At 31.9% G+C, this 18766-nt stretch overlaps 2 protein-coding genes across 5 annotated transcripts; one reads left to right on the top strand and one right to left on the bottom strand.

Annotated features, from left to right (window-relative positions):
* Window positions 1–5435: 5435 nt before the first annotated feature.
* On the top strand, window positions 5436–9634 carry LOC105762939 (uncharacterized). 4 transcript variants are annotated; one of them, XM_012580922.2, is made up of 6 exons: window positions 5436–5569; window positions 6217–6375; window positions 6993–7157; window positions 7252–7401; window positions 8229–8518; window positions 8627–9634. In XM_012580922.2, exons 2-6 carry the CDS (start codon window positions 6246–6248, stop codon window positions 9371–9373), a joined length of 1482 nt encoding a protein of 493 aa, XP_012436376.1. In that variant the 5' UTR covers window positions 5436–5569; window positions 6217–6245; the 3' UTR covers window positions 9374–9634. The 4 variants fall into 4 exon arrangements, with proteins under 4 accessions (XP_012436376.1, XP_012436374.1, XP_012436379.1 ...); XM_012580920.2 differs by having other exon boundaries at window positions 5496–5670; XM_012580923.2 differs by lacking the exon at window positions 5436–5569 and adding an exon at window positions 5698–5890.
* On the bottom strand, window positions 9404–11249 carry LOC105762940 (SKP1-like protein 1A). Its single transcript, XM_012580926.2, has 3 exons — window positions 10402–11249; window positions 10124–10303; window positions 9404–9846 (listed from the first exon to the last, which is right to left on the bottom strand). Exons 1-3 carry the CDS (start codon window positions 10696–10698, stop codon window positions 9583–9585), a joined length of 741 nt encoding a protein of 246 aa, XP_012436380.2. The 5' UTR covers window positions 10699–11249; the 3' UTR covers window positions 9404–9582.
* Window positions 11250–18766: the final 7517 nt, after the last annotated feature.

Below are 18766 nucleotides of genomic sequence, written 5' to 3'. Positions count from 1 at the left end.
TCGAATGATGTTTGAAGCTTGAGGTTTTTTTTTCTTTTTTTTTCAATGACGGGGGAAGAAGATGAAAACTTCATCTTTCGTTCTACTAATTTATTATTTATACTTAGTTTAGTTTTCAATTAATCTTAAATAAGTTAATTAGTCATGGTTTCTTAATTAATCTAATATTTATATTCTAGTATTATTACTATTATTATTATTATTAAAGTTAATGGTAGTAATCATCATTTCCCACTAATAATATAAAAAAATGATTTAATAACCATTTAAGCCTTTTGGATAATTGTTAACTAGGTCCTCAAGCATTTTTTAAATTAAAACTCAATAGTAATTAAACTTTTACAATTTAGTCCCTAAGCTTTAATTAACTCTTTTCTTTGTTAAATTACTTAAACGATCTTCAATATATTTTTATAGTAACTTCGTAAATATTCCCATTTTATTTTTACAGACTCGGTTTACGAAAATGAGATTTCGAAACCATATTTTCTGACATTGCCTAAAATCAACTCATTACAAATTCTAGTGTTCAAGAGCTCAATTGAGTGCATTTTTTTTGAAAGGGTTCCTAGACCTTTAAGCCTTGTCATACCCTTGCACCTCCTAAATACGTGGCACAACGAGAAGCTACCCATGAGATTATTACGGATGACCCTTCGCCTCGCATTGTCCAGTTGGCCTTCCACCTTGCACTGTTAGTTACTAGCCACCCGCACACTATGAAGAGAATTTAAAGAACAATCAGAAAAGGAGCAGGAACAACAACCAGAGAACTCAAAGCTATCAAATAATTGGAAGAAGAAGAAGAAACCTATATATATATAAATCCCCCAAAAAATGTGTTTCATTACACAACTATCTCAACACTTTACGACCAATGCATTTGGAGAGTGTCCCTTGTAATAACACAATTTATCATTGGCCCCACTCTCTATAAATAATGGCTCAACTTTTCATTTAAAGTAGATGTTCCAGAATCTTTAAAATGACCCTTCATCTTCAAAATCGTCCTCAATACACTAATAACCTACCTCTCGTGTCTTGAGGACGCTTTTGAAGATGATGTTATTTCTCTTATGACAATTACCACCCACTGAGATTACCTACAGAAGGTCTTAAGGTAAGCCAATTTCTAACCTACCTCTCGACTGGGTATACCCCTGCACCTCACAGACACGTAACACCGTGAGAAGCTACTTGAGAGACACCTGTGGATGACTCTCCACCTCGCACCTCTTGGTTAGTCTTCCACCTTGCATTGTTCGATTGGTCACCTATTGAACCATTAGACACTAGACCACTTGCTTTTTAGTGGGAGCAAACTTATCTATAAGAGGGGACTACTAAGAGACCACTGAGATGTAACAATTTCAGACTACCTCAATAAACAAAATGCTAAAACAATACCGCACTTGATGAACACTTGTATCAATCGGGCTTAAAAAAATAAATGTTATATTTTAGATCAATATGATAAAAATATTGAATCAATTAAAAAGATTACATGTACTACAAATACAATTATTTTAATAAATTAATCAACAAAATTTATAAAAGTAGGTAAATCTATTTTAATTATCCATTATTGTAAGTTGTAACCGGATTTTCCCCGTATATAGAAGATGTAAAAGTGAACGCATTCTAGATTCCCTTTGTTTTATTTGGGAAGAAATTTCAAAGCTTCTCTTTTACTTTTTTCTGATTTTTCATTAGGCGCGGCTAATCTACGCTCACTTTTTTGCCTTAAAAATTTTCTAACATATTTGCGTCACAAATTGGATGAAAAATTTTAAGTTAAAATATTCCACAAGTCCTTATACCATTTAAAAATTTGAAAATTAGTCCCTTTACTCTTTACTTTTTACTTTTTAGAATTTAAAATTTTGGTCTAATTGTTAATGGTATTAAAATTATTGTATTAAATTTAGATTCATTATGATATTGTCTTTTGCATGGCTACTAAGTGAATTTTATTATTTATTTATATTACAAAATGTCACATCAACAATTTCATTACATTTAGGTTCATTACAATATCATTTTATAGTTACATGACTACTAAGTGAATATTTTTATTATTATAAAATGTCATACCAACAAATTTAACTGTGTTAATAGTTAGACATAAATTTTAACATTAAAAAAGATTAAATTCATGAAAATAAAACTAAATTCTAAATTTGTAAAGAATATAGAAATTTATGTAATATTTTAACCAAAATTTTATTACAAGAATAATGAGAACCAAATAATTTCATCCTTTAAATTAAAGTGATTTTTTTAAACTATATTAAAATAACAAATCAATAGTTTTTACCGTGTAACGACATTAAGAAAAAGGTAAAAGAAAAAATTGCAGGATTCGAACTCAGAATGCAGCCCTACACTTCATAGGCTATATGGCTTGAGTTAACCAAAGTTTGGGGTATTCCTTCAAAACTTCCATTACCTGTTGTGCCACTTCACTCACTCCATTTTTTTATTTTTAATAGTTGTACAGGGATTTTGTGATAATAGTATTTTCATATTTCCCTATGACTTTCCATGGCTCAGCTCCTCTTTCCAACAACGCTCATTTTCCCTGTGAGTTTCGACTGCTCCTCCTCATGGGTGAATGCTGCTTGCGCCTCACCATCACTACTTGGGTTTTCTGCTTTCTATATTACCATCACCTTGGACTGGAATGTTCAAAAGGGACTTGTGGCAAGATTTTAGCTCATATTTCTACTGGAGTCAAACTTAAACAAATATAAAATGCATTAATATTATGTTTAAACTCTATCTATTTGTTGAAGGGGGCCATTGGAATGTCTTGGGTGAGATCTTGTTTCGATGGGCCCAGTTGCAGATTAGGTAGGTCTTCATTGTCGCGTTCCTGCACGAAATCATGCGGCTCATTAGCATGCAAATCTCCCCGGTACCGGCATTGGCGTGCCCACATTTGGTGCTTGTACAAGCACATCAGAAGGCACCATCCTTCACGATTTGGGCGGCGTGGATATTGATGTTCAGGTTAAAATAAAGGTTAATTTCAGTTATTATACTCTATATTTTAGGAAAGTTGTGGATTTAAGTCCATTAAACATATGATCACGTATAAAATTTCATGTCACCTAGTTAATTCAATTGTCAATACTCAAATTTTAAAATTCGAAGAATATAGGAATTTAGAATGATCCATTTGAAGAATATAGATTAAATCTATAACTATATGCATTATACGAGACTAACAGTTAAATTTAACCAAATAAATTTAACTACTACTATTTAAGTTAATACTAAGATTTCAAAATTCGAAAAGTACTAGACTAAAAATAATAAAATTAAAGTATAATAACTAAATTCGTAACTTTAATAAAGTATAGGTACTAATAGTAGAATTGAACCAAAAATAAATACTAGAACTTCATTGTTTATTAAATGCTCTAGTTCAATGTGAATCAACGCCATCTTTTTCTGAAAACTCCAGAAAAGGGAAATAAAATAAAATTTGGTTCCAACGTGACCAAATTCAACCGTTGTACTTGTCAGCAATAGTTTAATATATTTGTGGGTACTTGTCCTAACATTTTATACGTTTGATTTATAGTCTTGTCCTTTTTTCTGGATCTCCTCAAAGATATTATAAATAAAATTTACAATAAGAATTCGCAATTGGTCACCCAACTTTATTCATCACGTTTTAATATGTTTTAGGTAAATTTCACAAGTTTTGATTTGGTACTAAAATAAAAAATTTATAATATTGACACGGTTATTACATACTTTCATCATTTTAGTCTCCACTATTATATACTTTTAATTATCATTTTAGTTACTCATCATTAATTTTTATTAGATACACTCATTTTAGTCATCTAATTTTATTTAATTTTCATTTTCGTCACTCATTTTATAATTTTAATTTTTTAAGAATTATTTTATTTTTATTTTTAAGAATTATTAGAAAAACCATTTTATTTTTTTAGTTTTCTTTTTAGAATTAATTTTAATTTTTTTTCTCAATAAAAAGGGAATGGAAAAACCTAGAGTTTTATAGAGAATATCTTAGACTTTTATAGAAAAAAAAATCTCCATTGTAAAGTTTTGTCATATGTCATGGAAGGGAATTACTTAGGCTTTTATAGGAGTTACCAGGTTTTTTTAGCCCGGTTGAACCGGTCAATACCAGTTTAAATTATTTCTTCCACTATCCATAAATTTTAAAATTTTATAGGGAAGGGAATTACTTGGGATTTTATTGGAATTATTCGAGTTTGTTTAACTAGGTTGAATTGGTATGTATCATTTCCTGACTCAATCGGTCTAAAGACTTTTTATAGACCAATACCCCAGACGGTTTTAGGTCCAACCGATCGGTCTTGTCCGATTTAGATAACCATAATTTTTCTGGGAAAAAAACTCAAATAATTCTCTACAAAACCCCATATATTTCCCTTTTACTAAAAACAACTAAAATTAATTCCAAAAACTTAAAAAATTAAAAAGATAAAATGATTTTTGATGTAAAAATTCAAGTTTTCTCTATAGAAACCCAAGTACTTATTGAAGAAATTAAAATTAATTCTAAAAAGGAAAAAATAATTTTCCAGTAAAAACTAAAGTTTTGTTCGTATAAATCCCGAGTAATTCAATGTAAAATCGAAACTAAAAAGATAAAATAGTTTTTCTAACCAGAATTTCTCAGGTAAAATTTCAAGTTTTCCTTCACAGAAAAAACTAAAATTAATTTAAAAAATAGAAGAAATTAAAAAGATAAAATGAGTGACAAAAATTAAAATTTACTGAAATTGGGTGACTAAAATGAGTGTTTCTAATGGAAAATTAACTGCAAATAATTGAAATGATAACAACATGTAACGGCAGTTATTAAATTCCAAAATTTTCATTTTTTAGTGCCAAAAATAAGAATTTATAAAAGTTAAATGACTAATTGTATAATTTACCCAAAATATTGTGAAGTTGAACCACAAATTTGGCAGTTACACCAAGGGCAATTAGATGAAGGCAAAAAAAGAAGAAGAAGGTGGGACATGTTTTAGATATATAGATTATATTCATTGGGAGGTTAAAAAAAGAAAGTGAAAGACCATGGGTGAAAAAAAGTCATTCTTTGGAGCCTTTTCAAGGTTTCTAAGTAGAATAATTTTATATGGGTGAAAAAGTATTTTATATTAGAAATATATTTTTAGAAAATTATTTAGTAATGAAAATAAGTAGAGTGTAAATGTTTTGATATTTTTAAATTTGTAATTTATAATTTTATTTAAATATGATATAAAAATATAAAAGACAACTGAAATCACTATCCCCAGAAAAATAGTTAAATATTAAAAATAGATTTTAAAATTTGTAATTGACAGAAAGAAGAAAACTGTAACATCAACTCTTATATTAAGATATAAAGATTCTTTTTACAAAATAATAAAATGGAGAATTAATGTATATGTATTCCAGAATCCAGGTCAATTACCAAAAAAAAAAAAAGAAGGAAAATTCAGGTCAAACTGCGACAACCCCAAAGACGGGAGAAATTCCAATTTGATTTGTTAATTCACTTCTCGGACAGGTTCATTAGTCAATCGTAATTTATAATACAAAGACTTTCAACAATAAAATCTGTGTCTCAGATACCATCTCTTCTTTTTTCTATTCTCCTTTCTCTCTCTGGTATTCTCTTTCTCTTCTTTATCAACATCTAATATTTTATCCATGTTTTTCTGTATGCTCATCAAAAAGATGGGATTTTGGAGTTTGTGTATTTTCTTTTTTTACTTTATGCTCTGTTTGGAAGGGGAGAAAGAGTAGGGAAGTGTAAAGAAACTTTCTGCTGGGTTCCCCCCTCTGTTCGTCTTGACTCATCAACTTCTGGTTTTGAAATTAACGGAAGGTCAAAAAGTGTCTTCGATCATGTTTTTGGCTGCTTATTTATTGGAGGAGAGAAACAGTTTTTGTTTCCCATCTATTGAATACTGATTACTTGTTTCTTTTATATATAATTTCAAGTTTTTTTATTGGTTACTTGTGGATTGAACTTCAATCGTGTGTATAAATTTAGAAGTGGCTTTTGGCTGTGAGATCGAAGACTTAGTGCATGATAAAAGTTCTAAGAAAAAGGAAGATCATAGCAAGCTAGGATCTTTGTGCTTTCTATTTCAATGGCATGTGACAGCTTTTAGTAATTAGATTGTTTTAATTTATTGTGAGCCTGTACAGGTAAAACTGAAATCAAACAACGAGGAGAGATGGATGAGAATGGAAAAGTACGCCCGAATTGTGCTAATGCTGCTAATCCCTACCATGTATGTGGTGCATATTGCCTAGAAAAGATTGCTGATGGCAAGGGATATAAGGAAAAGGATAAAAAGATATTAGGTAATCAATCTTACCCCCTTGTGCTCGATTTTCCGAACTGATCTTTGCGAAACATGTTATTCCACAGATGAAGTTGTTCAATTCTATTACTTCCTTTTGCATTTGGAAAGATGATCAATTCATTTTAGGAGTTCATAAACACTGGAATCCCTTATGCTTTCATGTACCATTGGTTTGTGATCGATTCAATGTAATTCATGCAAGGTGGATGATTGAAATCTAGTTTATGGTTTAAGTAACCTAATAAAAGTTTATTTGTGGAACTAAATAATCTAAAAGGTGAAGTTTGGTCTATCTTTAAATGTTTGGTAGAAAGTGTGAATAAGGAACATGTCATTTTAAGTCATTCTCGGCTCGACAAATAACAGAATTCCCAGAGAAAAGGGTATCTTCGGAAAATATTTTTGTTTCCATATCATCAAATGCAGCTTGGTTAAATTCAGAGTACAAAGAATTTAAGTTTCTTGTTAGTACCTGAACAGTTAGGTTCACTTGGTTCTTGGGTGATATAGGCATGTTGTTAAGCCTAACCTAGAAACTTTTGATTTATTAGCTTAAGTCAAAGCTTTGTTGATCACTTTATAAAGGCAGGTTTTATTTGCATTTACATTTTTTAGATAACCGCTACGGTATAAAAGAAGTTGTGCGTAACAAAAGGACTGATGATGGAGGGAGATCGCAACCAAATTGCCCTAAAGCATCGAATCCTTACCACGAATGCAATGATAATTGCACCCAGAGAAGTTCCAAGGCCAATATTCAGGGAGTTAGAAAGGAATCAGGTCTCTGCTCATGATTAAAAGTTCTTTACTATATTATTGTTTAGGTTTTTGTTGATGTTCTAAAGCTAGGTGGTCATGTCTTTTTATTTGTTAGATAATCACAACGGTATAAAACAAAGTGAGCTTAGAAAAAAGAAAGGTGGCGAGGGAAGAGTGCACCAAAATTGCAGAAAGGCATCGAATCCATACCATGAATGTGATGAAAATTGTTTCAACAGAATTACAGAGGCCAAGAAAGAATCAGGTTTCTGATGATATGATTAAGAGAACTGTTGTATTTGTTCATGTGTATTCTGTGGGTTTTACAGACCTTTTTCTGAACATAGGCATACATGTTTTCAGTTTTATTTGTTAGATAGTCGCAATGTTATAAAACGAGGTCAACTTAGGAAAGAAGGATGTCGAGAGAACAGTAAGCATCTAATAATGCTTATCATGAATGCAACAAAAATTTCTTTGAAAGGAATAATGATGCTACACAGGGGATCAGAAATGAAACAGATTTTAAACCCCCCCTCACCCCAAAAGCCAAACCTTTGTCATAATTCTGTTACTCGTTATCACTAAGTTGCTAGAAACAATTCCACTGCAAACTTGTTTTGTTTTTATGTTTTTTGTTTGTTGGAGTTGCAGTTCTAATTTGGTGAAACAATAAGGAATACAGTAAATTCTTATAAATAGATAACTAAATACAACCTTTGGATAGAAGGACTCCTCTTGAACGGATCAAGATTATTTTCCCTCCCTTGAATGGAGACGGGATGGAATAGTGGAGGTAGTCAAAGGCCACATCAATCTTATTGTTGGCTATTCATAGAACCTTGGAGAATTTGTAGATGTTCTTAAAGAGTTTTGTAAGCCATGTTGTTCTTAGATCGTTGCATGTTTGATGATCTTGTTTTGGCATATTGTTGCATGCTGAGGGTAATTTTTAGTCTGATACACTTTTGAGACGCATTTCCACCGGTTTGATAACATCTAACGACTTGATTCTTCCTTGAGATTGATGTTCTCTTTCAAGGTACACAAATTCACTGTTGCATTTTCATGACTACAGTCTTCTCATTGTAGGTTCCAAATTTATTGATGATTCCAGAAGCTTTGACAGGAAAAAGAAGGGATCTGAGTCTCAGCCTAAGTCCCCTCGAGCACTTGAGATTACCCCTGCCCTAGGTGCAATTTACCATGGTGACCCCAACTCACTTGAGTCTCATTTATATAGGGAGAAGTTGGAAGCAGAGAATGCCGAGTCCTTTTCTTCTTTTGAGCAACACCCTGAAGAGATTTGTTCCCAAGAGCAATCTTTTGACAAGGCTCAAATTCAATACTCTCAACCGTTGCCTATGTCTGGCAAAATCATGGTTGTTCCCTCTTACAAACTCGCAAAGGCTTATACTTACATATGAAAGCTTAGTGATTCTTGATTTTTTATAAATGTAAATCTTTGCTTATATCCTCCTCTTTGACAGTCTCCTGGTGATACAGCAACCAAATTTAAAGGGGAGAAGATTCAAATTTCCCCTAAGGTAAGTTCAGATGCAAGTACCGAGGATGGGAGGGAAGATGTGACTAGCTCAGCTTTCAGTTTCACAGGGATCACCCAAGCTCTAGAAGAGAGTGATAAGGAAGATAACAAATCCATAATCTCTGAGTCCTGTGTTTCAGTTGGAAAATACCGTGTGAAAGAAAGCATCTCCTCAACTCTACAGTCAATTTTCGATAAATATGGAGACATAGCAGCTAACTGTCAGTTGGAATCGTCTTCCATGCGTGCATATTATTTAGAGTGCTTGTGTGCTGTGGTTCAAGAGTTGCAATCCACTCCATTCAATGAACTGACCAAATCAAAAGTAAAAGAAATTTTTGCTGTTCTTAAGGATGTAGAATCTGCAAACATTGATGTTAGTTGGCTGCGTGCTCTGCTCAATGAAATCTCAGAAGCCATCAATCTTGCTAGTCAACGACAAACTTTTGAAGCCAAAAAGGTTAAGTATGAAAGTTCGTTAGAGTCTGTAAAGAACGAACTGGAATCTCGAATGGAAAATCTATCTCAGAAAGAAAAGGAGGCTGCTGATGCCCGGGAAAAAGTCGCAGAAATCAAGGCCCGTTTGGATGACATGGAACATGAATGTTCTCAGTTGGACAAAACTATTTCATCTATAGCATCAATCAACGAAAAGTTCCAGGGCAAATCTCTGGTGGATGAGCTCCTGTAATATTGTTTGCGAAGTAAGACATTACATTAATATTTAGATACCTTGATAGCGTCATGAAAGTGTTGTGTGTAGAGAAATTGATGATAGGGTTTCAAACTTGTTTTCGAGCACTATATATAATCTGATTCCTGGCTTTCTGGAATAAATGAACTGCCAAGAAAAATTAAGAGTCCTTGATGTTAGCCTCAGGACTTGGTTCATAATATGGGTCACATTTTGCATTTGAAATGAAAGAAGAGTTCAATAAAACCAGTTCCAACATTTATCTGCTTGACGCTTTCCTTAATCCTTGGTGTTGTGGGATTTTGTGGTTGCTTATATACATCAATGCTTTTCTTGTTTGCAAGCTTTGAAATTGACCTCATCATAACAATCTGATTTGCCGCAATTACACATACTCGTGACTTTGCATTTGTAACGCACTTGCTCATCGTATCATCGGCCAACTCTTCTATAACCATGGTTCCAACACCCTTGAAAAGAAGACATGAATCAACTAAACTTCGATTGTTATCTAGGATGGTGTAAGAGATGTTTGTTTCTACAATGATTTTAAGTATATACCACAAAACGCAAAGCAAGAAATCGATCAACTCATTCAATCAAATTTGAAGGCTAAAGACTTAAGCATGCAAAAGAGGCATCCTCATATGAAATCCTCTAGACAGATTGGAAAGCAAATGTCAAGAAAAAGGGGCAATGTTGTATCTTTTTCAAACTTGAGAACCTATCACCGGTGACGCTTCATACCCCAAGCATGTCGAATGCCCATTTGTTCTCCCTCCTAACAGCCTCTTCTGCCTCAATGGTGTAATCGTTCTTGATGTTGAAGGTAGTGCGAATCTCCTCAGGTCTCTTCCCCTTTATCATGTTGGCAACAGTTTGGCATGTCAAGTCCAACAAGCTCTCTATTTTCAAACAGTTGGCCGCCTGCAAGAAAACCCCATTCTCATGATAGTAGAATACAACCAAGATTCAAGAACAAGAAGATGGCAGAATGGCAAATTGGGAAAAGAAAAGAAACTAACCAGGATGAGGTCGAAGAGGGTGTTTTGGTCAACCTTGACAAAATTAGCATCCCATTCGTAGAGTTCCTCAGGGGAAATGTCTTCCTTGCCAGCGGCGGAATTTACGTGCTTCTTGCAGTAGTCGAGAATCTTGGATAAGATGTCGCCGGAGACGCTATGGACATGGATGACGCTGTCGGGGCAACCATTTTCGTAAATGTATTTGATCGTCTGAGACTGGACTGCAACCGCTTTCTCCACCTCAAAAACCTTTTGGTCGGAGGTCCTCAACTTTATCTTGGTCGATGTCGATCCCATTGTTTTCTTCCACAATTCTCTCGCCACAAACCCTTATCTTCAAGAACTAGAGTAGCAATGACAGAACGTCCTTCTAAACTTTGGAGGGATGGATATATGGTTAGTTGCAGCTATGAATTCTTATATACTAATAGTAACAGACATGTGTTATGTATAGAACGCAACGATGTCGTTTGAGGGCCTTCTTTAGATTCTGCAGGAGTTGGAGAAACGAGTATAGAAGCCTTTCGATGGAAATTTTTTACCTTGAAAACAATGGAATTGGTTCATTTAGGAGCCCAAAACCGGCCTCTATTTTGTTGGGATCATAGATTGGTATGTCTCTTTTGAAGTGATGCGAAATACCGGTATCATAATTGAGGACTGTTGAGCAACAAGAGCAAGTTGATTGGCGATACAAGTCAAGAATTTCATGATTCCTAGTATCTGTGATGATCAAACAAGTTTTCTTGAACCATTTCTGACAATGTAGAAGATATCAAAATCAAAATGTCACTTAAAACTCTCGGAAAAACTCTTGGAGATGCTAATCAAACTTTTTTTTTTTTTTTGACAATTGAGGCCTGCTATAATTTACCAAGCCCTCTAGGATAACCATTGAAGCCACACTGACGTTTTTGTGTCCAGGACACTAGCTAAAATAGTTTAACAAGACAATTATGGCCTTCATGTCAAAAGGAACAACTGTAGGTGGTTGATTTCCGACCAATTAGTCTTGGTAATATATACGAATGAAAGTGGATTGAATATTTGGAATTTTTGAATGATTCCAATCTAAATATGTAAATCTATATAAAAAAAATTGAATCCGTAAATTATTCGAGTACTACAATCTAAATTTGAATTAAATATCATTATCCGTCAAATATTTTAAATAAAAAATTTAAATTTAACATTTCCAATCATAAATTGAATACTCAAATTTGCAAAAATTTGAATCTAAATTCGAAAATATAAAATAAAATAATTAATTTTAAATAAAATTATTTATAATTAATAACAATCCAAACAAACTAAAACAATAATTTCACAACAATTTAATCATGCCTAATAACTTAAACATAAGAATTCCAAACAAAATTAAAAATTCATAACAATTTGCAAAAAAAAAATCCAAATTTAAATTTTTCAATAATATGTTGGACATTTTATGAAATAAAATAAAATAAAACAAAATAAATTCATAATTAACAATAAATAATTGCAAATGAATAAAACATAATTAAATAGCAATCCAAACGAATTAAACATAACAATTTCACAACAGTTTAAATATACTTAACAACTTAAACATAAGAATTCTAAACAAATTGAAAGTTCCATACCAATTCAAAATAACTTAATTACTTAACACATGCTAATTGTATATATTATAATGTAACACCCCTCACCCAACCTGATTGCTGAGTCTGAGTTACATGACGCTTCATTTATTGTTGGAGCAACTGCAGTCAAGTACACAGTAAAATAATCATTCACATATGCATTTCAATATCAAACACCTTCATTTCAAGTTAAACAATTAATTTCCAAGTCTTAATCGAGCTTACGAAAGCTCTTTTATCAACTTGAACACGAAAAATGACCAAATTGCAAAGTTTTCAAAGTTCAGGGCCAACGTCGTGACATCGCCAAAACAATATGTCATGTCACGATTTCAGGCCACTTGACATCACTATGTCACATACTGTTGGCCAACGTTGCGACGAGGAAAGATGATCGTCGGGACGAGGACCCTATATTTGGTAAAAATGAGTATTTGGTAATAGTTTCCAAACAAACCATACAATATATACATCATGTACCGATTTCAATTGAATCCAAACCTACCATAAACATGCTAAGCAAGCTCAACATCTATGTTCATCATCTTCTCAAAACAATTTTTATCTATACATCAAGAAAATTTAATATTTCATGCCATGAATCAAACACCAACCATATCATTCCATTTACCAATATTTATCTATGCTAAAGATCCTTAAAACATGCCAATTCACTTCCATTTCAAACACTTGTGAACACATATACACATCTAGAGCTTATAAGTATTTATACATAACCAAATACTACCAAATTAGGTTACATTTTTCAAGCATGCTACAAGTTACAATTGTTCAAATGCGTTTCCATTTTATTCATCAATCAAACAAACTACCATTTCTACCTCATTTTATACTATTCCATATGCCACACACTTGGCTACAAATCATCACATCATTAAGCATGCAATGCATATATGTTCATCTCCATATATGAATAAAAAATACCAAGTCATCATAAGTTACGAAACTCATCAAGACACCTTATACATCAAAGTATATACCAAAACACTTGTATACATGCCATAACTTCTTTACTCAAGATGATCAAATAACTACTGAAATGAGGATAGCGTGAGCTTTGAGACGATCTGACTTGACGTGTTTCACAAGGTGACAATCTATAAGGAAAAGAGAAAACAAACTAGGTAAGGATATAAAATGCTTAGTAAGTTTATATACATTAAATAAAACTTACCTTATCTTTTAACTAATACAATAAGCTACCATCACTTGATATAATTTGGCTAGACTTGTAACTTATAACAAAAACATATCATTCATGCCATTTTGGATAAACAATCACAAGAACTCATTCAATTCAAGAATAATATGTTCACATACATAATCAAAGGCATTATACTCAATTTATTCTGTATTCTTCCATTTGAACATCAAGTTCATTTACCTATTTTCAATTTCTTGTTTATACATTAGCCATTTCGCTCTATGAACCCTAGTAAATGGACTCGGATACACAAATAACTACACCAACCCAATTGCTCGTCTGAGCTGAAAATATTTGTGCCAGGTTACCTTTCCAGGATAAACCTTTATACTGACATATCTGATTTCTTGTCCAAGTTGAAAATACATACATGTCAGGTTACCTGTCCGGACTAAACCTTTAAAATGACATCAGGTTACTCGTTTGAGCTAAACCTGTGTCACATGTATTTAAGTATCTGCAATAAATGTTGGACCTCGGTAACCATCTATAATCAATCTCGCACAAAAACCTATTGGCATGCCCATCGTATACTAACATTTACTAAGTTCACATAGGCATCTATTACACATATAATCATCACTTTTCAATTTAGTTCAATTCTCACCATTTTTATCATTTCACAAAATTTAATTTATAATAAAGCATACATAAATATAATTCAAATACATACAATCTAAGTTATGATTACCATATGAACTTACCTGTTCAAAAAACAGGTAAATTGAATGTAACAGCCCAATTTTTAGTGGTGTTAGAAATAGTAATTTGAGACCACTAAATTTGACGAGTGAGTTCAAAAATTTTATTATTTATTATTTACGAGTCAAGTGTGATTTTAGAAAGATTTTTGAATTGGTGATTTGTGTTTTAGAAGGATTTATTAGATAGAATGGTTTAGAAAACGAGGTATTAAGACCTCGATTTTATAAACTGAGTCGTAAATATTTTTATAAATATTCAATGAGTGTCATTAAGTAAGTAATAAGATTTCATTACAAAATTTTAACGTTTTGATAGTTAATTAATTAAAAAGGACAAAATTGAAAAGGTGTAAAACTTGCTAAAATGATTAAATAGCTCAAGTGTTAAATGAGGAAGGATTAAAAAGGAAAAGTAGCCCAAAGATGACGGCTTGGGTGGCATAGGCAAAGAAAAATCAAAGAATAAGGTGAAATAAGGGCAAAATTGGAAAAGTTGAAAAATTTAGCTTACAAATTAAAATAAAAAGAGAATTCTAGAGAATTTCTTCATAATTCTCGGCCAAAAACACCATTGAGGAACGCTTAAGAAGCTGGTTTTCATATTTTTCTACATGTGAGTTCAATTCTTACTCTTTTTTTTGAAATTTTTGTGTTTTTAAGACTTTTGCAACTAGGTCCAACTATCTAATTCATTAGTTTTTGATTTATGAGTAATCTTGGAAGTTACCATTGTTGAGTGCTGGATGTTTATGATGAATTAAAATGGATTTGAAGCTTTAATTTTGTCATATGATGATTTTATCAAGTGATTTCAAGGGAAATTGATTTTGGGAACAAATTGTGAAAAGATTAAATATTAGGGTTTGGTATTAAATTATATTTATCAAAGGCTGTGTAATAGTTTAGAATATTTAGATAAAGTGTTACTTGAGAAAATTAGCTTATTTGATGGGCTAATTAGTAAGGGACTAAATTGCAAAAACTATAAAAGTTAGGGTAATTGTGTAATTTTAAAATTTGAAGGGTATTGATTGTAAAGCGATTATATTTTAGATGAAGAGCCTGTAAAAATCAACAAGAAAAGGGAAATTAATGAATAGTCCTTGAACTACTACAAATTTACAATTTAACACCGGTAAGTTCGTATAATTAAGCTTTAATGTTAAATGTTAAATTGTTGATTGGTATTATGTAATTATTCATATCATTTGTTGAAAATAAAATTATTGTTAAAGTTATAAAAATTGAATTGAATGTTCGAGGTGAAAGGAACTCAGGATTGAGTACATTCATCCTGTGCAAAAGAGGAATTGACGGCAAATTACCCAAGTAAATCGGGGTTCAACATTTGTTGCTAACTTCCATGTTTGCTTTCAGTTTAGCTCTTATAAGCTTCAGTTAACTCATATGAGTTTCAGTTTAACCCTAATGGGTTTCAGTTCAGCTCTTTCGAGCTTCAGTTTAACCCTAATGGGTTTCAGTTCAGCTATTTTAAGCTTCAGTTTAACCCTTTTAGGTTTCCGTTCAGCTCTTATGAGCTTCTGTTCAACCCTTATGGGTTTCTGTTTAGCACTTATGTGCTTCTATGCAGCCTTCGGGCTTCCGTATACAAGACGTTCACCGATTTGACAAAGGTTGGTAATTCGGTAAGTGACATATGGAATTAATGTTCGTAGACTCAATGATATCATTGATTTTGAGATAAAATAAGTGAATTCATCAATTAAAGTTGTGGTTGACAGGAAACGTGTAATGAATGATTTATTTAAATAAATTGTTATAGTATGTTCGGTAAGATTTATGTTTAAAGCCAACGAACTTCCTAAGCTTCATTAAGCTTACTTGTAGTGTTTAATTTTTCTTTGTAGATTTACTAGAAGTCGGGAGGTCGGGTCAACACATCGGATCACACTATCCAACTGATCGGTATATTTTGCTAAGCATATTATGTTTTATATGGCATGTATAGGGATTGAAATGGTTGTGTAAATATTAAGAATTTCATTTTGGTTATGTTTCAAGTTAACTTATATTTGAATGGTTTTTATCATATTTGAAATAGCATTAGTGTATCTAGTGGATGATGGTAAAACATGTTAATAAAAGTAGTTGCATGTGTGATTTGTTTATGTTCTAGTTTAGATTGTTAGAATATATGTGATAATATGACTATAATAATGATAGGAATTGGCTGTTTTAAAGATCTTGTTATGGCCTATATATATGAAATTTGAGATGCGTAGGTTGAAGTCAAGAATGGGTGAGAAAAGAGGCCATAAAATGACCTATTTTCGTCCATAAGGGCATGTTTCTCAGCCGTGTGTTACACACGGCCTGGCACATGGGCATGTGGTCTGGCCGTGTGTCCCCTACACCTTAAAATTTCGAAACAGAATGCTCAGGTTTTAGCACGCAGCTTAGCACACAGGTGTGTGGTTGGCCGTGTGACCCAAGTCAGAGAGTTACATGGGTAACGACACGGGCTGGGACACGGCCGTGTGCCTCAACTCGAATGCCCACATAGCCTAAGACACGGGCGTGTCTCCTGGCCATGTAAGCCACACGGTCGGCCACACGGGCGTGTGTCCCCTAATTTTAAGAAAATTTTGAGATTTTGGGAAAAATTCCTGAAGTATCCGGTTTTGTCCCGATTCACTTCTAAGGTGTATATTGGTTCTCGAGGGTCCATCTAAAGGACAATATGAGTATTTTATAACTGATTCTTGATATGTATAATAACAGTTGTGAAATGTTCGTATTTAATCCGTAAGGTTTGATAATACTCTGTAACCTTGTTCCGGCGTTGGATATGGGTTAGGGGTGTTACATTGAATCTTCAAAGACTATTCTACAATTTTGGCCTTTCCCCATTTATCTCTAGTTTGATCCAATTCTTGATCTAAACAATTATTTTAGACAATCATCAATACCAAACATTTCTATATTATTCCATGATATGTATTAACTTATATAATTTCATTTTTTGATAACTTTAAAGTTTTGTATTTTATTCAATTTAGTTCTTGAAACCGAAATAACAATATCTTTAAATTTTGAGTCTTAGTTTAGAAATCGACTTCAATTACATCCTTTATGGGCTCTCTACTTCCTATTTATACTAAAATTTCATAACAATTTTATATTTTATTCACTTTAGCTTATTTGCAAAACTAAAAATTAAACTTTACAATCTAATCCTTTTCATGATCTAAGTTTAAAATCTATCAATTTAACATCAATTTATTTTAAGAAATCAATAATGGAAACTTTTAAAAATTTTAATAGTTTAACAAATTGGTAAATGAGCTAGCTAAATCAAGCTATCGTGATTTTAAAAACATAAAAATTACAAAAAAAGGACTTGAAATCACATACCAATCAAGGGCCAAATGCTTTGAGTTCAAAAATGGCTTTTCCCTTTAGGTTTTCTAATTTGGATGGTGGAGAGAAAGAAAAAGACAAACATCTACACTTAATTTTACTATATATACTTAAATTAAATCTTTCATTCCTTAATTAAACTGTAATTAATTAATCTTACACCATTAATCAAAGTTAGTGGAAGTTTACATCATCATCCACTATTTGATGTAACAAAATAATTTATTTACCATTTTGAACCTTTAGTTAATTACAAATCTATAGCAATTGGACTTTTACATTTTAGTCTCTATACCCTAATTAAGCGATTAATAGACAAAATTAAAGGACCAAATTTTAATATTCTATTATACCAACTCGTAAATATTCATATTTAATATTTACTGAACTTGGTTTATGGAAATGGGGTTCAAAGCGCCTTTTTCGACACCACTAAAAATTGGATAGTTACATATAATCTACTATAAAGTTAGTTACACCTTCAAGGTTGAAGATTATGTATCATTAAGATACAAATGTACATTATAATATCATAATCGTATATAGGGTTACATATCATTAATAATCTACCTTAATTATATAATCCTCATTTTATATATTAAATCTATCATAAAGATAGTTACATGTTGTCAGTACAAATCTCCGGTGAGGAAAATCTCGAACACACGAACGAAACTCAAGCAGAAAAAGAAGAAATAGGACAAGGCTCCAAGGAGTGTATCAAGCCACTATCTTTAAGGTTATATTCGCCCCCACCTATATTTGGTGTGCAAATGAGTTCCAAGCAAATTAACCTCGATGATACAGTAAAGCCAATGGCTATTTGCATTTTGTATTGACGAGAATAGTCCACTACGCACTAAGCAATGTATAACAAGAAACTCAATTTCTACAAAGAATTTCTGCAGTAATACTTTATAGAATACTCTAATAATATTAGAAAATGAAGGAAGGAAAGAAAGAATATTAGAATTTGTTGGTGTGATTTCCAAATGAAATCTCATTCCTATTTATAGGAATTTTCATGTCTCTATATCTTTCAATCGATGTCTTTTGAATAATAATGTCTTTAAAATAAACACATAATTATTCATTTAATATTATAACTATTCAATTAATATTATTTAAATAGTTATAATTCTTTTCACAAAATCAAATAATATAACTTTTAATTAATTACACCCATTCATATATAGTTATTGAAACATTATATATATTTGAAAATATTCCAACAATCTCCCCCCATTTTCAAAATATTTTAGATTTTAATATTCTTGGAAATCAATTTGCATAAATGAAGGTATTTTACGATTGAACCTTCACTTAGTGAAAACATGTTAAAGTTATTCGAAATTGCATGGTAGACTAAGCTTTGAACCAACTATTCCATTTGATTAACTAAACACATCTCACACAATGATTTCAACATCGGT

The sequence above is a fragment of the Gossypium raimondii genome, chromosome 12 (genome assembly GCF_025698545.1).
Source record: "Gossypium raimondii isolate GPD5lz chromosome 12, ASM2569854v1, whole genome shotgun sequence".
Lineage (NCBI taxonomy): Eukaryota > Viridiplantae > Streptophyta > Magnoliopsida > Malvales > Malvaceae > Gossypium > Gossypium raimondii.
This window is presented reverse-complemented; position numbering and strand designations above follow the sequence as displayed.